At 29.6% G+C, this 24,743-nt stretch overlaps 1 protein-coding gene across 5 annotated transcripts in view; it reads left to right on the plus strand.

The window, feature by feature from the left end:
- LOC135927242 (protein phosphatase 1 regulatory subunit 12A-like) overlaps nucleotides 1-24,743 on the plus strand; it is a 51,484-nt gene that overhangs the window by 8,778 nt on the left and 17,963 nt on the right. The window contains exons 2-14 of one of the 5 annotated variants that reach the window (XM_065463194.1): nucleotides 9,289-9,419; nucleotides 12,081-12,199; nucleotides 13,853-14,012; nucleotides 14,425-14,569; nucleotides 14,888-14,947; nucleotides 15,958-16,049; nucleotides 16,167-16,327; nucleotides 16,689-16,805; nucleotides 18,728-18,841; nucleotides 19,194-19,430; nucleotides 21,191-21,270; nucleotides 21,852-22,009; nucleotides 22,631-23,551. In XM_065463194.1, coding sequence (XP_065319266.1) covers nucleotides 9,289-9,419; nucleotides 12,081-12,199; nucleotides 13,853-14,012; nucleotides 14,425-14,569; nucleotides 14,888-14,947; nucleotides 15,958-16,049; nucleotides 16,167-16,327; nucleotides 16,689-16,805; nucleotides 18,728-18,841; nucleotides 19,194-19,430; nucleotides 21,191-21,270; nucleotides 21,852-22,009; nucleotides 22,631-23,551 — 2,495 coding nt within the window. The remainder of the gene's footprint in view (nucleotides 1-9,288; nucleotides 9,420-12,080; nucleotides 12,200-13,852; nucleotides 14,013-14,424; nucleotides 14,570-14,887; nucleotides 14,948-15,957; nucleotides 16,050-16,166; nucleotides 16,328-16,688; nucleotides 16,806-18,727; nucleotides 18,842-19,193; nucleotides 19,431-21,190; nucleotides 21,271-21,851; nucleotides 22,010-22,630; nucleotides 23,552-24,743) is intronic. The other 4 variants (XM_065463195.1, XM_065463196.1, XM_065463197.1 and 1 more) reach the window with 4 other exon arrangements.

Raw genomic sequence — 24,743 nt, forward strand, 5'->3', positions numbered from 1 at the left:
ACAATTGTATTTTAAAAAATAATATAATGCTATAGTTTTTGTTTGGAACATGCTTTCCTCTCAAATCATTGTTTAATTTAAAATTTTATGTCAACTGTCAAGTATACTTATAAATAATGTTAATAATGTATACATATATATTTGTATTGTTCTATTTATATTCATACAAGTTACTTACTTGATTTTAAGGTTGGCCAATAAAAAAAAAATTTGATTAAAATTGCCATTAAGTCACTGCGATTTAAAAAAATGAATGATTTTAAATCAATATTTTTAATTCGATTTAAATTTACTAAATTTGATCTAAATATAATGAATGATAATAATTTTGATAAGTCCAAAATTTAATTTTTTGAAAAATAAAAATAAAAAATACCAAATTGCTTAATTAGCATACTTAGATTAAAGAAAGAAAGAAGGAAGGAAAGAAAGAAAGATTTTTTTAAAAAAATTACCTGTTTTGATTTAATTTGACACAATTAACAAATGAATTTTGTATTTTTAATTTCAATACAAGTTATTTAAATATTCTGAATTCTAACATAATCGCAATGCCTATGCCCTTCGGATATTCGTATTCGAATTTAATTATTTATTGAAAAAAAACTTATTTTCCCGCATTCAGTGGCCTACACGACACGATTCACACTATTTTAGTTTAGTTATTAGTTTAGTTATTATTTCACCTTCAAAACATAATTTTATTTTAATTTTTATCAAGATAGAATAGAAATCGGTGTTTGTGTTATATAAATTTGCCATGATCCATGCTACTTTGGTCTCATTGGTTTGTTATATTTATAATATTTTTAGGGGTTTAAAGAGATAGGCCTAAAAAATATGCCATTCGTCCGTTTTATTCAACGAAATATCAAATTAGATCATTTATTTATCAGTATTTTTTATGCAACCATTTTCTGACATGGTGCAGCAAGGTGTTATTTTGAGATTTTAATCCATTACTTGCAATGTAAAATTATACTGAGATGTAAAAAGAACTACTTGATATTGTTATGAAAATCCCAATGTCCTAATCCCAACGAAGTTGGGCATAGTGTTTAAATATGGCTAAATCAAGATTTATGCCAAAAATTATATTACTTGATTCTTATTTAGCCAATGAAGAGCCAAACCTTTCCACCAGCTATGGGAAAAATCTTCAGGTAGCTATTTTAGGAGAGTTGTTTATTAATTAATTACAAAATAGTAATTCTTTTCGTTTTCTAACGTGTATTACTATCGTTTTTAACATAAAATCTAATAATTATATTTAATTTATATTAGATTGATGTATAGATTTTAAGTATATTAACAATTATCAAACTATTAAAGTAGAAAGTTATGATTTTGGGTAGTTCTCATGTATCAGTTTTTTCAACACCACTCCACAATATTATTACTCTACCAGATTGTTAAAATCTTTTTTCAAATATACCTTTGTGCCGATGCAATTTTTTTGAAGATAATTTTATTTTTTTTTATTATAATGTAAGGTGTGCTTAATCTTAATCCAAATTCTTTAAAAAACTCATATTTTGAAAATGTATCAAGCATTTTTTTTATTCAGTTTGATATTATTTATATATAATTAATTAAATGATTTTATAATTATTTTTAATCTTAAAGTTTTCATCAGCGAGGCGCATCCCCGTTTAACAGTCTCCGTTTAAGCGGGAGATAGTGTTATGTCAGAATAATCTTCAAATAATAATAAATTCCTGACAATCTTTTTTATTTAAAACTACTCAAAGTTTAAAGGGATTCAACATTTTAATCCTTATTCCTATCTTCCGAGGGAAATGAATGTTTGAGAAAATCAATTATTAAACTTTAGATTTTTTTGTGGGAAATTTGTCTTGTTTGCTTTAATTATAAAGTAATATACTTGGAGATAACCCTTTATCCATCATCCCAGTTCTTCCCCTTTTATTCTAATGACAACAGTATCTTAAAAACTCCCTACCCATCTTCAATTTCAATGATCATCTTGCATCATACCCTCCTCCCGTTTCGGGACATTTTAAAATGGGTTCCACTTCCGGTTTCTATAAACGTTAAAAGAGAGCTCCGATTCCCAAATTATTCCAAGGGTTCCGGTTCCAAGCTGAAAAAAAATTTGCCCGCCAAATTGCTAACTTTATTTATTATAAATAAATTACCTAATATTTTATTCTTTTTTTTTGTGTTCAAAACTTTAAAAATTAGAAGAAAAAAATAATTTGAATAAAAATGAATAGGAAATAACATTTTACATTATTTGAAAATATTTACGAATCAATTCTTTGTTTCCTTCTTTCTTTCTTCAACAAATTTAAATTTAGCCTTGATCATGCAATTATTACTCGCGTTACATGTGATATATTTTCCATCAATAACAACAAAAAAAAATCAGTTTTAAAAGAAGAATGTTTTAATTTATATAAAAAAAATTCTAATAATTTATATTATAAATAATAATAATAATAAGAACATTTTAAATTTCAGGACAAGGACATTTTTGATTTTCCTGTTTTAAAAATCCTCAAAATTGAAAGTATTTCCCAGCGGCATTCCATTACGGATCCGCCTTAAATTTGAAACTCTCATATATTCATGTAGTTTTGTAGTGATGTTTTTTTGGGAATACCTAAAAATGCTCCCTTTTTATTTTTTTATCTCTTCTAAAAACATTGCCAAAATCTTGAAATTAATTATAACAGGTCATTTTATAAAAGATAATGTTTAAAATTGTACGAATAATTTTTTTTTAAATATAATCCACACTTCAGGCATTATCAGATGGGCGGAATCGCCAGGAACCAATACAATTTTACGCCTATAACCTTTGGTCTAAACAGGCGGAGAATCTCTCTCCCCTCTCCGCAATTTTTTTAAAATATATAAATTGTCGGCTGAGTATTATAGTAGTCTATATCCACTTTTTACAATTTTACAGGGCAGCATGATTGAAAAAATATTTTTGTATTTTAAATAGGAGATCACAATATAATAATGCAAATAGAGGTTCGAAATTATATTTATAACATTTTTATTGGTGATTGTTTCATATAATTCCTATAAGCATGGTACCAGCATAGTCATAAAATTTGGCGCGCCGACTAGCTCTGGGTTAGGATTAGGAGGAATAGCTTTGACCATTGTCAATAGATGGGAATCACTAAAAATAAGCGAGGGCATACATGTTAATATAAAATCCATCTTTTATTTTATAGTTGTCCGGGGGGGGGGGTAGATGAGCCTTAAGGACTGGAGAAGTAGAGTCTAAAACAAAGAGGCACACAGCGAACGACCCATGTCAATATAAAATCTTTCCTTTATTTTTCAATGGTTGAAATTAATCAAACGTACAAATTTGTAAAAGGTTAAAATCTAAAATAATTATCATTTTAAATAATTAAAGTTAACTTAAATAAAATAGAGTAATAAAAATGCCTAACAAAATATCCCTCCATTTTATAGGTATCTATTATATATGCTCATATTCTTAGCCAATTATAACTTCGAAAAAAAGCGGGAACGTTATGTGTCCTGTTTCATCAACACTCCTTAGCTACACACAAATATTAATGTGGTAGAAAAAAACGGTTATACAAAATATCGGCCTTTGTTCAAAAAAATGAAAATAATTAAACTCGTACAAAGAGAGCGGGCAATTAAAAATTAGTTATATTTAAGATGATGTGTGCACAACAAGAATGAATTGATTTATCGAGAAAAAAAAACATTTTGCAAAAAGCGAACATAGAACAATATAATACTCAGCTATGAACTTTCCAATGCACCTATGTTTATAACAGATCCGACAAATTACCCCTTTCACCCCAACATGGCTCAAATTATTAGAAATGTTTGTATAGTTATATTGGCATATTTCGTAAAAATTTGTTTAAAATATATTATTAACATCAAGTAGCCCCCAATCTCTTTAAAAATTATTTTCATTTTGTACTATGTTTTTTTAAATAAATTTTAGAAGGTATATTAAATTTGTAATTTGTTTTTTTCATCTCACTAATTTTGTGACAGAAAATTGAAGATGATAAATTACCTTCTTTTTTTTTGCCTTTATATATTTATTTTTTTCAAAGTCTTATCTTAAAAAAAATAATTCTCAATAATAAACTTCCAACCAACAAAATACATACACCCAGATAGTGTTGTTAAAAGGCTCGTTTTGAACCGGTTTTTAAAAACGGCTAACTCAATATTTTAGTTAGAAAAATATGGCTTAAGCCGTGAGATTTCGATAATATATGTCTAAACCTTTGTTCCTTCTATGAACAAAATATTCTGGTTTCCGGAATATTTTTCTGGGTGAATATTGAGTTAGCCGTTTTTAAAAATCGACTCAAAACGAGCTCTTTAACAACACCTACACCTGGAGATCTATCAATATTATCATTATTTTTTTAAAAAAATATATTTATTTGTCTAATTTTAAATAATGATTTATGAAATATATATTTTTACAAAAAAATTGAAATTAAAAAGGTACGAAAAAAATAAAATTAGGAATTTGTGTTTTAGTAGCGCACTAATTGAAACGTTCGCGTTTTGCTCATCCCTTGTTTAAATTTAGGAAAGATTTCAAATTTTGTTATCAAAAAAATATGATACTGATTTGGAACAAAAAAAATTTTAACATTGCCATTTTTGGGTATTGGACACTGGTATAGGTTTAAATTGAAAATAGCGGTTTTTAACCAATTAAAAGAAGGGCAAGGGAGATAATAATTTTTTTAGGCTCTAAAAATTGATCAGATTCTCAGATGGTAGACGTCAATCAAAATAGTTTAAAATATAATATTTTGACATGTAGATCTTTAGGGCTAGGAATTCAAACTGGGGAAAAAATCAACCACCTATAAAATTATCGATAATAAATTTTTTTTTACACCTTTAAAATGTAACTCTGGGGTATAAATTTTAATCCTATTTTTTCTTGCTTTTATTAATTCAAATAATAAACAAATCGTTTTCTCCTAATTTCATGTTTTCGCGAAAAAAGTTTATTGACCTCCTCCTTTCCCTCCATTAAAATATTTCCATTAAAAGCGGAAATAGGAAATAGTTGACGATGTTTACATTACTCCCGAATCCGATTGATTAATTTTTTTTGCCATGTGACGTATCTATAAATCGGAATGAATACCCAAGTAATCTTACATCCATGGCCGCTCCAATATTTATTTTTTTCATTGTCGCCATTTTTTATATGTTGGATCTGGCAATGTAGTAAACCCATATTCTTAAAAAAAATACCCTCCGATCCGACATTACAAAATTGTTACACCCCTAATTATATCGTTTATTTTAAAAATTGATAATTTAAATCATTAGAAAAACTTGGAGATCATTAGGCTCCTGTTCAAGGTTTCTCCTTTTAAATCGAAAGGCGCGGATTATAAATCTTGCCGCTCGGCTAAATAAATCTTAAAAGACCTATTAAATATTTTAGCGGAGAATAGCCAGGTTCGCTGCCCATGAATATTTTTATGCAAATTTTCAGCCATCACCCCATATTTTGCACGAGTTGACTGGCCAATGACCAGATCTTTATAATGCATTATATCTATGTAATTATTTAATTTGGATAACATTCGATATTATAATTACCAAGAAGGTACAATCTTTGTAAATCGATTTTGTTTCTCGAAAAGTTAATTATAATGATAAAAGGTCGCCGGCATTATTTGTTCCTTCCCGAACGTTACTTATATATAAGAGAGAGATAATTAAATGATTTTATAACAAAAACAGAACATGATTGAGCTGCAAGATCCCATAAATATAGAACATTTTTAACCAGGGATCCGAAGCAAAAACATTTTCGTTCTGTAATTCCTGTTCCTTTAAAATTAAATATTCGTTTTTTTAATATCATTTTGGCTCCCTTTCCAATTTGCTTTAGGAAAAATTTTTTTGGAATCTCTGGTCTCTAGAAATATGTCACTTTTTACCTCTCATATGGGCCCTTAATTTAACTCAACATTAAAGAAAAAAACTCAAGATAAAATTTAATAATTTTCCCTCTTTTACATTGATTACAAATATAAATTTTTTTTAAATAGAAACACACAACTGGTTTCTTGATTGTGCAGAAACACAAAAAAAATAATTCAATGAATAGAAAAGGCACACCATTTAGAAAACAATTTTTCTGTAAAAAAACAAAAACTTGGCAAAGAAAATTTTTTTTAGACTATAGTTTTCCTTTCGATCGTTTACAAGTTTTTACAATAAATTTTTTTTAACAAAAATTATCTTAAAAAATCAGTAATAAAGGGAAGAGAAAATAAATAATAATCGAATTTACTATCATTATATATTTATTATACCGAGTAAACTTTTATTTTAAAATAAAATATATCATTTTATAGGGAATAAAAGATAACTTATCAAATTTTATTCATTATCTAATTAACATCAATCTAATTTACAATCTTTTATTATACTAATAAAAAAACTAAATTTAACCGAACGAAAAGAGAGACAAGACAATTATCATATTCATTATCCTAACATAAATTGAATTTTTATAATTTAAATTAATATTATTAATTAACCGCGGCATTGTTAAAAAAAAATTTATTTTTTATTGTTGTTTTTTAAAAAATTTGTTATAATAAATTATCAAAAAATATTTTTAATAAATTATCAAAAAATATTTTTAATCAATTATTTTATTGAAGAAAATTCATTTTTCCAATAAGAAAAGAATAATTCTGATAAAGAAAAACTTTAAAAAAAAATGAAAAATAAAATAATAGAAGAAGAAAAAAAAAGTCAACAAATGTGCAAAATTTTATTTTTCTCCCAAATAGCATATCTATTTCACAAATATTTACGAAATTAATTTATATTTTTTTTGCTTTAAATTTAACTCCGTCCAGATATAACAAACCTGGTTCGGATATTTTTTGAATTATCAAATCCGGCCCGACATTTTTATTTTTTAATCATTTTACGGCGCTGGCCCCGGAATTTTAAAAATTATCTTTATTTTGAATAATCTTGTGTAGTGTGTTGTAAATATTTCAAAAAGGGAATTTGAAATTACGAACAGTAAATAAATTTTCAAACACTCGAGTATATGACATGTACAGCATTTTCAGGGCTAGTTGATTCAGCGGGTGAGTTGTTGCACACTCCTTAACGGATTCCGGCTTTCATGGCCACCATCCTGTTGTTTATAATTAATAAACACCTTTAGTATTTTTTGTGAGCGTCATATCGGGCGCCTTAACCCAGCGTTTGGTTCATCCCACTTCGCCAGTTCTGCTTACCAAAAATAACCCACTAGGCGTTCGTATTCGATCGTACGCATCCGGGTTAGTAACGCTGACTTTCTAATGTAATTTTAAAAAATCAATCCTGGGGGCCGACCGGGTTTTGCAAAAATAATATTTCTAGACGGGCAGTCAGATGGCACAATTTGGCCACGATTCTCGCTGTGTTTACTCTTTCGACTAAAAAAAAATAAAGAGACAAATAAGCCAAAACATTCAATATGGCCTCTATTACGTTTAACTAAAATTTACACTCTGACTGAAATCTTGGCTGTTAGGAATGATATATAAGAGAGCAAAAAGTGAAGGTTCAGTTAATAGATAATTTTCATTTTCAGGACAGTAAAAGGCTGATTTTGAGGCATAAGGATGTATATATATTTTTATTAAATCACCACTAAATTTATTTCACAAAAAAATAATAACTTATGCCAAATTTTGTAAATACATTGATTTGGGTATAATTTATAATATAAAAATAATTTCAATAGCATCATTGTATGCATTAATATATCTTTCATTGAATTGTGATTATACATCTTCTTGAATGATAGCCTTCTAAAATAAATGACGAAATGAAAATAAAATGTTTCATGTATTTTATAAAGAATTGGAAGATAATTGTTTATTAATAGTACTTTCTTAGAAACTAAACATCTTAAATGATAGTTATAAACTAATAAATAAAAATATGTATTGCGTATGATATGTGTTCTACCTGGAGCTGGGAAATAATTGTTTTGGCTAGAACTTTCGTGACTACATTATCTTATATGATAGACTTGTAAAATAATAAATGTAAATATGTATTGTGCATCATTTATACTACCTGTAGCTGGAAGACTCTTGGCTATGACTTTCTTAAGTGACTACATCATCTTGTGTGATAGCTTGTAACATATTAATAAATGTAGATAATACATGCCTGTAATATTTTGTAAAAAAGATAAATTAATGTGATATTTAATGATTACTTTAACTCCTATAGTTGCAATGTAAATGCAATCTTTATTACAAAAAAAATAATATTAGAAGAGAATAATCTTCCATTACATGGTTTGTTAGGACATGCATAATATACTATATAGCGATTGTAATTTTTTTTAAAAAATGTTTAAGAATTTCTACAAAATCTTTTTCTTAAGCTATATTATAGAAACTTACATTTTTGTTAAAAAAAATTACGTTTTTTAGTTCTTTCCTTTTTCCCCCTCTCGGCAATATGTCAAAACGTATAAACATAAAAAAAATCAAAGATATGGGACGATAAGCACAATTCAATGTCTAATTTTGTACATTCTTTTCTTATATTTTTTGAGAAAATTGGAATAATCATTCTTATTTAAAACACTTTATTTATCCAACGTTTTCATAAACATTATTTTTAAAATCATAGTATTGTTAATAGTTCAACCCCAATTAACTAATCACATTCATAACATTTAGCCCTATGACATTAGAAAAATGTCAAACCTTTGACATCAACAAATTCCCCTTAATTACTAAATACTTATGTTGTTCTATTCAAAAATTTACCGGTATTTTTCAAAATTAACTGGCGAGAGTTACTTTTTTTTACAAATGGTAACTAGTTGCCGGTTTTGTAGCTGTTATTTTAACAGCACATCCTCTTCTGTCAAATGTCAAATTATATCTATGAGTAGCAGACCAAATTTTATGATTGTTGTCACTTCTATATATCTAATTGGGCATCTGGCACCGTCAAATAGCAGCAATACACAAAAATATCTAAAAATATGATTATAGATTGTCCTTAAAAGAGTTAAAATATCAAGAAGGTTCACAGGCTTTTTTAGAGGCTTAGGTTCGGGTGACAATTTTTTTTAACTGTTTCAGTTTAGGCCCGGTAAATAATGGTTAATACCGGTTTAACGAGGGAGATGTGCGTGATTTGACATAGATGCGCTAACGATATAATATTAGGATAATTTTACGAAGAAAGAAATAAAATAAACATTGTGTTTTTGTAAATTTTTAGGCTTGCATAGATGATAATATACTTATGGTAGAATTCCTAATCAAACATGGCGCAAACATTAACCAAGGTGACAATGAGGGCTGGACACCACTGCACGCTGCATCTTCGTGTGGCTTTTTGGAAATAGTACAGTGAGTTCACATATATAATATTTATACGTATATATTGCATGCATTCACAGCCCTGTAGCCAGAGCCTGTCCACCCGCACCCCCATTTTTAGACCTCTGGCCTAATTTGTTTCTAATGGCTTAAAGCTCCCAAATATACTTTGTCCCCACCCTCTCCACCCAACCCTTATCTGAATATTCCTGGCTACCTGGATGACCACCTGCACCCATCTATTAAATAGCTACAAGTTATTACTTTACTTAGGGACTTCTACCCCCCCCCCCCCTCAACCAATAATGATTTACCCCCTATCCCAACCAAATCAAAATGAAAGAAATAAAAACTACCTCACCCCCTTCAATATCTATAACCGTCTTGCGTCATACTCCCTTCTCTCATGGTAGAAGTCCTTGACCTTACATGTTTTCCTTAACGTGATTGCAGAATGTATCACATTATTTGTATCCAATATGCAATGGCATTTAATAACGATTCTCTCAATCGTAATAAATGGTAATATTTGAATAAATTATTATACAGAAAGTTGCGAATCATGGTCTAACAATTTAAGCCAAGATTTTTCCCTCGAAATTATTTCCAGGCGTCTTTGTCTCTAATATGATTTCCCTTAACCGGCAGCCAATATTTTTAAAAGGAAAATCAATATAAAAAAGTGTCATAATCTCGTTTTCCGAAAAAAAAATTAATAAAAAATTTTTTTTTATTTGGATAGATTATAACAAATAATTACACGCTCTCGTAAAGAATTTTTTTTTCTTTTTCTTAAAATCAAGGATTTTAAACGCAATTAAAATGAAAATTAGGCTGGTCGTTCGTGCGAAAATTATTTAAAATTTAACGTACTTATAGAGAGTGTAATAGGATAGATAGGCTTTCTAAAATGCGTTATAATAATTGAAGGACTCCAGTGATTTTTAAATTGTAAGAAAACTTTCTAATGTTCTGACCTCATCATTTGATTTAATATGATAAATATGCCTATTCTAAGAGGGAGAAGATGACCCTCACTGACCTTAAAAATCGGGCAGAAAAACTTTTGTCCAATACTAACGGACTCCCTTAAAATGTGGCTGAGGGGGGCCAAAGAAAAATTTATTTAATTTGTAAATAACCGCAACGGGACCACGTGATCATTTATAATGCTGTATTTCTTCTTATTGGCAGAAAATGTATATATAAAATTGATAAATAAAATCGCAATCGCGATGACAATTTTTTTTTTTTTTACGAAGGAAAAATGAAAGATTTATTAAAATTTTTAAACGGAACTTATTCCCTACTGAAAATGATTAATTCATGCGATAAATTTTTGCCAAATATTTTTTTTATATTAAAGAAATAAGGGGAAAATTTTGGTTAATATTTAAAAAAGCATAATTTTGATAGGATCATTTATTAATCGAAAATTCGGCCTATATCTAAGCTAAAATGGTCAAGATGAGAAGATGGTCACCTTTTCGGAAGTTTTCGGCGTAGTTTTACTAAAATGCTGGTGACTTATTTCCTTTGTTTTAAAAAGGGAACAATTCATCGCTTAAAATAAAACATGGCAAATGCTCAATAATTGGACAGGGTTTCGAACAGAACCCAATGCTTTAGAATCTGACAGATCTTCGAACCCACCCAACATTTTTGAGGGTTCGGCAATAATAAATTTTTTTTTATTTATTGACAATTTTCTGAATTGAATTAAAAAAGAAAGAATGATACGTTTTTTTTGTTTTAGTACTTTCCCTTTTTGCTATATTCCCTAACGTCTCGAAGTACCAATCTTATATTTTCCCTTTTTGAATTCGATAATAAATCACTTCTATTCCATAAGGGTAATTGTTTCGGTAATATGATACTTTATCTGCCGAGGTTATGGATAAATATTAAATTTTTTTTAGTGACTATCTTTTCCCTTAATAATAATTTAAAAAAAACCATAACTTTTCTGACCAAAATTCAAAATCGGTATTTCGATTTTGGATGTTTAGAGATCTCATCCTTAAAAATAAAAATATCGAAAAATTAACCTTGTGTTGTAAAAAATTTAAAGAAAAAAAATCTAACCAATCTTAATTTTGGCAGATAAAATATATTATACCAATTTATTTTGCTATAATATTAAAGGAAGAAAACCTCCAACTCCTACTTTAAATAAAATGTAGGAACTATTTACGCATTCAGTTAAAGAACCAAAATTTTTATAGTGCTAATAAAGCCGGAAAACTATATAATTTATTATTTTTGTTGATCAAAAAATTAAAAGTCTAAAAAGCTTGGAAAAGTGATAAAATTTAACTCTTTAAACATGAGGGTGTTGTAAATTTAAACACATTTGAAAGCGTTTTTTCTAAAAAAATCGAAACCTATTAAACTATCAGGGAGCGACTTTGCTGGATTGGTCCTGTAGAAAGACGTTAGATTTTATCCCCCCCCCCCTTCCCTCCATTTCCCAGGGTCTCAGGTTCTAAACAGAAAATTTTTTCCAGATAACTTTTCGTTTGCCTGAAAGAATTCGATATTTGACGCGGAGTCCCCTCCCTCACTCCCCAAGTTACAAAAAATAGACCAATCAAATGCTTATTTTAATTACATAACCTTATATAGTTATTTTAACTTGTAAATTATCATAGATAAAATGTTACATATTTATTCTTAAAATGGTATTATAAGATATTTGGTAAAATGCGGGGCCAATATCGCAGCTGTTAATAGCGACGGGGAGTTACCTATCGATATAACTGAATCCCTCGAAATCGAAAAATTTTTACAATCCGAAATCGACAGGAAAGGTTTTATTTGATTGATGTTGACATTTTTTCTAATATTTTTTGAATATTTTTTTTTTGGTTCAAGAATAAAGGAAGAGGAAATAAACATATGAATTAACCCTGGTAAGGTAAGTGTAGTTGTGTAATGTCTAAATGCCGGCTTGGCGGGTAAAATTTGAGCCGCTATATTTTCAAGAAAAGCCCCGAGATCAAAGTGATAATTGCCAATTTTTTTAGTCGGCTATTGGCTTAAACACCTAAAAAAATATAGTAATTACCCAACTCTACTAGTATTAATGATTACACCGATTTTATTTTTAAAAGTTTTAAAAAAAACATTTAAAGATGATTAAATTTTTATTTGTACCACCAATATAACGCAATTTTAATTACTCGCTACAGAGCATCGCCCTAAGAAAAGAAAGAACAGTTAAAAATGAAAGAAAGAGGGGAATAAAGAGGAACAAACCTCCGCAAATATTCCTTCATAAAATGATGCGGATAAAATAGAGAAAAAATTGATATACTAAAAAGCGAGAGGAGTTAATGATTACTTTACTTATGTATAATGAAAGTGAATACGTGGTAAAGTAGATAATATGAGGACGATCAACAATTATAAATCTAATTAAAAATGAAATTTCGTTTTCTAAATAATCGCGGCTTAAAGTTCTTTAATCTTATACAACTACGATTATTATGTATGTATTAAAATATAAGTATAATGATAATCAATTAATGGCCGGACCACACCTTATCTTTTGTATATATATTAAAGGACAATGAATTATAATTTATAATAATATAATTCGATACACCTCGATAATCGCTACGTGAAGTTAACTTGTTCGAAATTTAAGTTCTTTTTTTTCTTTTTTAAAGTTCCCTTAATTTAATATATTTATGAATTTCGAACAAAAAAAAATGTCTCTTTATAATTCCCTATTGTTGACCAATTTATCGAAAAAAGATTTTACATTGTATTTGCTTTAAAAATTTGTATTAATTCTGGGAGGAATATCAATCCATAGGGATACCTTTTAAAATATCAAAAATGTTTTGGGCTAGTTCAAAATTAAAAATTTCACTGTTGGCATTCAAAATAACATTTTTATTTATTTTGAAAGTTCTCTTAATTTTATATATTATGCTAACGAAATTGCGCGAAATATAATCGGAGAAACCAATTATTAATAAATATCAAAGTTTAATAGAATTCAGCTTTAATATAAAGGAGGATTATTTTGAAATGCTAATTAATTTGAATTGTATTGTTATAAATTATAGACCTTTTTTCTTTAACTCATAATTCCTAAACTATTTGAGATAATTTGAAAGAGGTTTAAACGAGATAAACCTATGAATAAGGATACCGATTTGAACGAGGGACACCACCGGGCTCAATTTGACTCAGAGTCGGCTCGACTCGGGTACCCGAGCCGGGCCATATTTTAATATTTTTAAATATACCCGGGCCAGGGCGGGCCTGATATTTTTTTTAAATAACCTGGCCAGGCCTGGCCTGATATTTTTTAAAAAAATACCCTGACCAGGCCTGGCCTAAAAAATTTCTTTTTCATCTATACTTTTTCTAAGTACCGTTTTACATTTACAAAATTTATATCAAATTTTTTTTTTCTTCTGATCTTTTTAAATAATTACAAAAACCCGCAGGCATAGTGATGAACGAAGCCCGTAACGAGGAGATTAACAAAATGACTCGAGACGCTAAACTTTGGATCAGGACCAACGTTATAAGAGACCGCCCTCACCCCAAGACCGGGGCCACTGCACTTCACGTGGCTTCCGCCAAGGGCTATACCAGCGTTATCGAGTAAACCCACTAAAAATCATGATATGTATTTTTGTATTTGCTATAAGAGAGCAAGGAGTAATGAGCCTTACGAATTTGAAAATATATGGACATTGTTAGAAACTAAAATTATACGAGGTTCTGTTGTTATTGAGTTAATTCACAAGAACATATACGAAACCTTGCGATCTTAAAATCAAACCCTACATTGTCGGCTGGCCTTTTCATTGATAATGAGAAGCTATATAAATTTATTATGAGGGGGGGGGATTTTTCATTTGTAACTTCACTGCCGAAGAAAGCTAGACGTAATTTAAGTGAAAGGTTTTTTAAAACAAAATCTCGCTAAAAGGGAATCACTCATTAAATCAAATAGAGTTATTATTATTTTTAAATTTTCTTAAAAATATATGAATATAAATAATAAATCAAGATTGCTCTTGGAAGCCGGCGTCAATATAGACGCTCGCGATTACGACGGATGGACTCCTCTTCATGCGGCCTGTCATTGGAATCAAAAGGAGGCTGTTAGAACGTTGTTAAACCACGGGGCAGATCCCGGGCTCAAAGATAATTCTGTAAATTTTATACTACTCGTTAGTGGAGTTAGAAAGAAAGGAAAGGTGGAATAAAGAAATGTATCGTTGAAAATCAAATAGAAATTTGCATTTTTATTAGCATATTTTTTTTAAGTTGGATTACGATCAAATTTTCATCTTTGGTTGTGAAAGGATACGAAAAATATGAAAACGATAATGATAGAGCTAGATAATATGGAAATCAAATTGTCCATTTATTATAACATACAAGAAATGATAATATAAACTTTTTTAGAAATTTTGATATCTATTTATTTAGAAGATAAATAATAATAAATTATTTTTTTTAAACCAAAGTCCTTAATACCTGCTGAAGTCGGTGACAACGCTATGGCTCGTTACATGGACGATATCAAAGTATTAAATAATTTGATAACAATTTAGAACAAAGTTTTTTTTAAAAAAAATAAAATGCAAATAAATCTGAATGTGAGAAAAAGGTAAAAGATGAAATGAAATGAAATAGACGGAAAAAAGGATTTTACTAGCGAAACAGCAAATTTTCTTTTTTTAAAAAAAAAAAATTAATGGTTCTAAAATTAAGATTAATTTAAATCACTGCTTATTTTTCGGTAGTTTAAGAAATTATAAGCCGGACAATCTATTCTATAGTATCCGTGGGTTCGAATTTTTAAAGAAAACCCGGATTTTTTTTTTAAAAAAAATCGCTTATTATGTTCCTAGAACTTTTATTTCAAATTTCAAAACATTTTGTTTTTTAATAATGAGCAGTCTTCCATATTGTGTTTATTTCGCTCAAAGGTATCGCTAGAATTGTCAGTTTGCCGGAGCTCACTGGGTGAACCAATTATTTATCTTTTTAGTTTTTGCTTCAAGATTTGTATTTTTTTAAAAAAAAAATCTTCTCGCGGTTCGCGCCCTCAATAGCCCCCATCCTCCACAATGACGCTTCTAACTTCTTAGTTCGCATTAAGCTACACTTAATATATATTTTTTAAAAACATCAATTTATTCTCTTTTCCACAATTCGAAAATATTTTCAGAAAAAGTGGTTGGCTATACTTGAGTTTAGAAAGCGAATGGAATCTAGCTGAAGCCTTACTCTGTATGATTTTAGGTTTTCCCGGATCATTATGATCCTCAAAGACTCGACTTAAGAAGATTTCGGATGGGACGGTTTGGACTTAAGAAACTTGAAAAATCACTTTTTGATTTGACCGGACCACAATTTTGATCACATTTATGAAATGTTTTTCCCTTTTTTGAACGAAGAAATGGTTCATTTTCAAGTAACCGTTGAAAAAAAAGAAAGAAATCGGTTTTATTTAAAATTTGGAGCTCCCTTTCCTCTTAAGCGACTTTAGATTACGCTAAAAAAATATAATAATTTTTTTCTTCCTTAACAGAATGAAAACAAACTATGCAAAGAAAAAATGACAACAATTTTAGCACCCACGAAAACGACCGTCAATATTACTCACAATATTCCCATTAAAAGGTTTCATTTTCATTACAAAAAAATGAATATTTGTAAAAAGAATCCTCCATTCTTACTCCTTCCTCATTCATTTTTTAAACTATATTATTTAAACTCTTCCTATCTCCCTACCTAAAGCAAACAAGCGCAACCCCTCGGTGCCGAGAGCGAAACTCATTCCACAACCGTGTCTCGGATGAGCGGAGTCGAAAAACTTCGATTGAATACCGAAGATCACGCTAGCGAACGTAACATAAATCTATCGGGCGGAGCCAACAATAAGAAATTTAAAGCGGAAGGTTAGTGTAATTAAATATTCTATAAATTTATTGAGGAATTTTACCATCGATCGTTCTGAAATTTCAACCTTACATCAAAATTATTTATATCTTCAATATTAAATGTCTACAAACAATATTTCCCCCCAATTCTCGCAAGGAGGGTCTAAGTCTAGTCATTTTTTTTAAAAAAAAGTAATTTTAATTGGCCTTATCGTCTTAGTTGGATTGCTTTTATATTAAGAATTCTCTTGACACCTGCCCAACGGTCTAGAAAAAATAAAAATATTATAAAACAAAATTATGCAGATAAGTAAACCATTATTTATTATTCTTAAAAATAAAACATCATATATTTCAAATAAATATCTAACCGATCTAGTACCTCACGAAGAGGAAACAGCTTCTTCCTCGTCAGCATCTTCGTCATCCTTAACTACCTCATCGTCATCAATCGAGTCTGGAAAAATAGCGGCGGGCGTCAAGAAATTAAGCCAAAGTTTTTTTTTGTTTTAAAAATAGAAAATTATTTATTGCCCGATTTATATTTATTATAAAGTGTATGGAATATATGCACGACATCTACTATCATATCTATAACTTTCGTGTCTATTGATGGGGTGGGAAAGAGTAATAAGGGGCAATACTTCGTAATCGCTTGGTTGCACTGCATCTATTTTCGAAAAGATATATTCTCACAAATATCTTCGTATTCACCACCTGTCTTTATTAGAAATGACATTGCTAACCTTGAAATTGAACTCTTCAGATCTTCCTTCAACACTTTCTGCAAATTCTTTTAATTCAATATAAAAACACAAAATTTTGAAGAAAAATAAACATACAACCTCGTTTGATAAACAATGATTTCTCATTTATTCTCGAATTGAAATCTTTAAAGAATTTTTCCATTTTTCTTATGCGTTTATTTAAACTACAGCGAAAAGAACACCCTGCTGGCACTTATATATGTCAATAATGCTGTGACATTAACTTTGCGATTATATCACTCATTTCTAATACTTTTTTGTTTATCAAATTAATTTATCAATTATTCAAATTGTATCATCGCATATTTTCTTAATATAAACATGATAATTTTTTGACTTTAGTATCATTTTCCTTCAACTTTAAAATGAAAATAATTTTTAAAAATATAAACTTTATTTATCAGAGTATTTTTTTTTATCGAACTCTGTTATTGATGAATTATTTCATGATTAATGAAACCAAACGCAAAGGACATCATTCTATTGAAAAAAGATTTGAAGAACATTTTTCAAGATTTTCAATGCCGTTTCTATTAATGACACGTGAATATGCTTAAGTTTGCAGAGATCCATTTTTTGAAAATGGATGGGAACAAAAATATGCCGAAAAGCAGTATCTATTGCATATATGTATGGATACCAATTGCACAATTCATTAATTTGATTATTATGGCATAAGATATAGGGTAATATTAATTGATAACTAATTATAGGGACTAGAGGTCTGCAATACTCTGCCCATCTTGCCGGGCCGGGTCACCTAAAAAATTGGGCCTGGCCGAGCAAAAATATTATTTGGCCGGATTATTGATAAATTCTGATATTTGATAGAAGTGATAATCCATAAAGTGTAACACATCCCAATTATTATAAATAGTTGTTTATTTTTATATATTTCGGGTTACTTGTATTTAAAAATAACAGGCTGAGGCAACCTCAACTTTAGTAAAATAAAATTGAAGCAAGGCCGGGTAAAAATTTGGCAGAGTCGGGCAAAGGCTGAATTCCCGGAGGACTGTGCCTGTTATTTTTAATCATTTTAAAAACTAAGTTAGCTTTTTTAAGTAACACAATCTAACTAATTTGAAAAATTAAAAAATGATTGTAAATAATGAAAAATTTGCAACAATTGTGTTAATAATAGAAAACATTCAAAAAACAATGTTTGTTTTTTTCCCTTTTTTCAAAAAAACATAGCAAATTTTTATTTAATTTTGAAGAAAAAAGTTTTTATGAGCACTAGAGAAAAATAAGAGATTTTGTTTATTTTTATAAAAAAAAATGAAGGGATTATTTATAAAATATTAGGAAGATATAAAATTATTAAAATCTTTGCTGAGGTTAGGCTCGGTCTGCATAAGTGACTCTAGCATAACATATAATACTTATCGAGACGGACGATTCATACATTATACATGTTAAACAAACATCGCTTTTTTACAAATCAGCTGGTAACTTGCCATTTTGTTTTTCCCATATAATAATTTTTATAAATATTTATTGATACACATTTTAAATGAATGAATCATCGATCTAAGTAGTTATTATGTCATTGGGCTCGACTGAGTTATATGCCTAAAGGGCCCTAGATTTTACTATCAACTTAATAGATAAAAAAAATTATATCATTATTATAAACAAAAATGGACAGCAAATATCGCGGCAAAAGACGTAGAAAAACCCGAAGTGGCGAAGGTTAAATACAGCATAACTGCTAAAACTACACCACAACCCACTGTACACGCCACGGAAGAAAAAATTACAAGTACCAAATTTTAATTCATACCTCCAAATGCTGGAAATTTTTTAAAATTATTATTTTGGGTAATTAAATTCTAAATGCTGTTTTTTGTTGTAGATACTATTTTCACCCCTTTTTATATCCTTATAGGTCAAGGGCTGAAATAACCTTTAAATATTGGGTACTGTAAATCTAAGAAATTTCACCTAAAGTCGATGAACTTTGAATCATAGCTTATAGAAATATGAGCATGATTTATTAGTATTTTTCTTTATCCTTGTTAATCTATTTGTCATATTTTTATAATTTGCCTTGTTTCTATATTGTAACAAATTGTTTTAAACAATTTTATAATCAATCCTTATCTTAACAAAAGTTACGAAGCCTAAAATGCTCACCACCATCAACAAAAAAGAAATCGGCAAACCTATCGCCAATAAAGAAACATCGGATTCAGGCTCAGAATCTGAGGATTCTAGTGAGGCCTCTACTTCCAACACCAGCTCTACGTCCTCGTCCCACCATTCCGACGACCACCTCAAAAAGGGAGAAAATAAGCTGAACAATGCAGTAAAATTAGCGGATAGTAGGATTGGAGTGGGAAATACTAAGGGTATTATTTACATCATTTTGCGTTTATAATGGGACACTTTGAAAATAAAAATTATTAAAATCTAGCACGCGTTAACATATAAAAACAAAGTATGTCGGTATAAATTTAGAATCAGATCGAATGTGAAAGCTTAATATATATGCTTTGGTTTAAATATTCCATCTTGTATTTTTCGCGATGCATACCAATGCCGTCCCCCAAAGTATATATGCAGCCTTACCCTGCATTCTCAGTTAACGCGAATTAGCGGCTAAGTATATAAGAGTGGTAACTGTGAATGCAGGGTAATTTCTTACAGTTAGAGTGAAATCGCGGCGGTGAATACAAAAATATAGCGTTTTATATATAGTTCGCGCTAATTATGAATGTAGGGTTAGGAGGAAACTCATTTTCCGTACTCAGCCCGAAAATAAGATTAATTTCATATTTCCAACCCTACCTGAAAAAAAGATAGTTTCAAACCCAACCCGAACTATTCGAATTTTACTACGGTCCCTCCCTACTTAAAAATAAAAAATATCCACACTTTTCCCACCCCAAGCTACGAATCGAGTCGTTGCGTTGAGGTTTGCAGACCCCTTATTCAAAGTAACGCTAAACATATTAAGATATGAAAAAGCGAGTCACATATTCTTTAGAAAAATCCTTGCCAGATAGTTGCCAAGGAAATGGCGAAGCTTTATAAGGCTAGCAATAATATGTGCCAACTAAGAACAGCCTCAAAAGAATCGTCATATCAAGTTGGTAAATTTTATTTATGGGTACCCAGTAGCTTAATTGGTGGGGGGGGCAATACCCTGAAAAATTTAAAGAGCCTCCTGAAGCCCATCGATGGCCTTTTTTTTAGTATTTATAAATTTCTTGATCTGTCGACATTTTTTTTCCTCTAGTAAGCAATAAACGGCTGTTTTGAACATTCTATTTATTAAATGCAGATTTACGAAAAGTGCTGTCACCAACTTAAAGTGGTCATCTTTATACAAATATTTGGGGTCATATGTTGTGGCGGAAAAGTTGATAATATGTTCATCTAACTTTACACTATTATAATAAAGGAAAAACAATGGATGAAATCCTATTGTCCAGTCATTACAAAAAATCGAATATATTTAAAATATAAGGAAAATTTAGAAAATAAACCTTTTAATGTTAAAATACATACGAAATCCGCTTCCCATATCAATATGAAGTATTTAAATAGTTGTTTATTGTTTACTAGAGAGAAAGAAACAATAACATACGAGAAATTTGTGGGAATTTTCAGAAAGAAGGCTGCCGAGAATTTATAATTATATCCGGAAGAGATTTACACGGTCAAGCAGGTAGCTATTTTTGGAGTCCAATCTATCCAAAAAAATGGAAAGTGGCTAATTTTTTTTAAGGAATTTCTTTTGTAAGTTAGCTCTCAGATGGCACATTAAATAGTTTTTCACTTTATCCAGTTTCGTAACTTCTGTGACTATTTGGCATGGATTTGTTAAAGGATTCGCGCTAAGTAATATTTTTCGGGGTTTAGTATTGCTTGAGGTCGTTTTTTAAAAAAAATTTTAGAATTAGCCATCACCAAATAAATGTGCATCCGTGTTATTTATATGATTTCCGGGAATATAGAAATAAGCATTTGTTCTGTTTTTGTTTACTTTAGGAAAGAATAATCGGCGATACTTTTTATTTTAATTATTATCATGTTATGAATGACATGAAGTATATTTTTCTAGCCAAATATACTAATTGTTTTTTTTTAAATAAATAATTTATAGAGAAATCAACCGTAACCTTTACAGGAACAAGCCCTGTAACTCAGCACCAAAAACCAAGCTCATTTGTAACTCCTCTACAGGCAAGTGACTTAAATTATACCATTTTTATTTTATAGTTTTATTTTTAAAGGTTTTTCTAATGAAACCCTTCTTGCAGTTTACTTTTTGGTTTTTTAAATATGTCGTAGGGGTTTAGCAAATTTAGGGCAAAGTTTTATTGACTCGGGTTTTTTTTAGCGAATGCATAAAATTTAAATCATTTATATAGAGCGCTATTTTAAAAATCGTAATTCTAATATGTATAGGAAAGTACCTATTAAATTTTAGACAATTTCAGTGAAAAAATTGAATATAAATATAGAGTAATTTAAAGGTTCGCTGAAAAATTATCTGAAATTCAAAGGGTAGGTACTTCTGAACTTTATTTAAAATCGAGGTTTTCCGCACTACAAATTTTGCTAAAACTCAGATTTGATAAGCCTCTATTGATATACATATATAGTATATATGTGCGAAATTATACTCCAAAATTACTTTTTAAAAATAAAAACTTTTGATTTATTTTTTAAAACTTATACAAACTGGAATACGAGGCCATGATTTTTTTAAAAAAAAATCAGGTAAATATCACGAATAATTTATAACTATTCGTTAAAATCAGACTCCGGCCAACACCGTCAAACCTCAACAACATACATTTACTCCTATGAACACCCGACTTTCTATATCTTCGTCTAGTAGTAGTAGCTCGTCTACTCACAACAACACAATGTTAGGCGGATTACTCACCAAGTATTCCCAACCTTCCATTATTCCTAAGTTACATTCTTATTTTATTAATCTTTTTTTTTTAAATTAAAATATTATGAGTCCATTTTAACTCCTTGCTTATTCGCTAATTTTGTTACCTTCTTGCAAATTGTTTGGAGGAATCTTATCACGACATCCTATTTTATTTTCCCCCAAAAAGTAATTGAAATTATAAAGCATTTGCTTTGATGCGATTAGTCGCATTTTTAGGAAAGGACATACTTTGTCATTCAATCTCAATTCATCAATATTATTTTAATACAAATTTTTAACAAGTAGCATAAACACTTTTTTAAAATCTTTTACATTTTAATTTGCATCTAAACGGGCCTGATTACATTTATTTTCACTATTAATTTAATAATATACTAAAAGAAGCATGCTACCATATATTTTTTCCCGCCAATTATATTACCGATAAAACACTAACAAAAAATTCCAATCCCCCCCACCCTATATTTATAGTGGCATGATTAATAACGAAAACAGTAACCCAACTAAAACGAGTCTGACTCAAAATCATTCTACTAATACCACTCAATCACTTAACACTTCTTGCTCCCCTGTTCTCTATAATAATCCCATTAATTCCTTCATTAAAAATTCTAACGACCATAAACCAACCGATAGTATGGGCAATCAAAACCCGAACAAAAGGACTTTGTACAGATTCGTGGGCGATGACAACAGTCCCAATCAAAGCGAAAGCACTATAAATTCGTTTAAGCGTAGCAATCTAGTATTGAATAAAGGCTTCACCACGAATAATAATAATTCGACGCAATGCAACAACGGTGACGAGAGCTCTAGCCCTTCAAGCCCCGAAAAGGCATTTAAGTTCTCGTTTCCGTCCCGCCAAACACTACCCTTCTCCGGATTTAAACACTCTAACAATGGAATAATAGAAGGAGAAAAACCGTTGAATGGTCATCTTACTGATCAATTTAGGACGAATGTCCTAGACGTTGGCCACCGCCCCCTTAACAGACCTACTTCTCTGAACCTCGTTAAAGAAGACATTACCATTAATGATAATAATATCGGTGGTAATATTAATACTGATAATCTCAACAATCTTAATTCCAGCGTAAGCCCCAAACTACTCGCGAAAACCTTTTATTTTCCCGACATCGCCAATCCCAAAAACCCTTCCCATAATCCTAATTCTTTGGACTCTAATAGATCAAACGAGCCAAATGATTCTCTAAACTCTCAATCCCAATACCTCACAATTTCTTGCGTCTCGCCCACTTCCCCCAATAATAATAGCACGGTCTCCCATTTCACTGCCTTGCTCAAGAAATATCAACAAAATTGCCACACAAATCCTCTAGGTAGTGTCGGCAACCAACTTAACAATAAAATGGTCAACGTTATCCCATGTAACACCAATGGTAATGCCAATCAACAATCCACCATCTTTAATGGTTCCAACCTTAACTCCGGTGGAACATTATCGAATAACGGAGATAGCGTTCAATTGAATCAAATCATCAACAAACTCAATCCTCATTACTATTTCCCGTTTTATGCTTTGCCCCATGGCGACAGGTTTTATTTATCGATTAATCTTTTTACAAAGAAAATAAAAACTCTATTTTTTTTTTTAATTTGCTTGACTTAATATTTTTAGTTAACGTGAGTGACTTGTGCATGTTGTAATATTTTTTTCCTTTTTATTTAAAATATATATAAAAATAGCATGTATAAAAAAAAATAACATTAAAATAAAATTAAAAAGTTGTATTGAAAAAGATAATTATGGATTTAACAATTGTAAAAGAGGTATAAATATTTAAAAAAAAAATTTGATTTGTATTTTTTTTCTAATATATAAAAATTCTTTCGCTTCTTCTCGGCGAAATGTCTTAAATTTACCGTCTGGATTTTTTTTTAAAACTTAAATGTTAAAGGTGAAAAAGAGCCGCTAGTTGATGCGACTATTGGAATGAAATTAGAATTATTTAGATCTTTATCTAACCCGAATGTTTTGCAAATTTATAATTTTTCATATAGTTATAGTTGACTAAAAATGTAAGTTCTTATAACACCAGATCACAATTTATTCAATGTATTACTACATGAAATAATTATATTTATCATTTAAGCATGCAAATTCCGAAATTGATATAGAAAACTTTCCTTTTTTAAACATCAAAACTAATAAATAGCTTTTTATCAGTCACCACTCAAAAGGTGGAAATGATTTTGTATTTAGAGTTCCAATTTGTATAATTGTTTTGTTTTTAATGATGGACTCTGACAAAAAGAGGCATTCTTCACGATACTTATATAACGTTGACACGCTTATCTTTTTAAATTATGTGTCGATCTATTATGCCATGACATGTCAATGAAAGGTGGTATATCTTTTGGTCCTTTTCGAACTTGTGCTTACTCAAGGACCTTTCGCTCTGATAAATTTCTTTTAAAAGATCGGTCATATCTGGTGAGAGGGCCCATTTGATAATTTTTTATCCAATTATTTCGAGATGGCGAAACAATTATTCGAGGCGGTGAAATGTAGCAGATGATAAAAAATATTTTAAGATGAAAACTAAAGTAGTGTCAATTTTATCTTCTACATTTCATTGTTTCATATATTTGGATCGCCATTTTGTTGCGATCTAAAGAAGCCTTCCCTGTCGAAAACGTTATATTTTGAAGTATAAGTCAATTGGATCTATATGCTCTTTTTTTAAAAAAAGAGATTCAATATTATTTTTAAAAAATAACCATAATA

This window comes from Gordionus sp. m RMFG-2023, chromosome 3 (assembly GCF_954871325.1).
Source record: "Gordionus sp. m RMFG-2023 chromosome 3, tfGorSpeb1-WG-v2, whole genome shotgun sequence".
In the NCBI taxonomy this organism is placed as follows: Eukaryota; Metazoa; Nematomorpha; class Gordioida; order Chordodea; family Parachordodidae; genus Gordionus; species Gordionus sp. m RMFG-2023.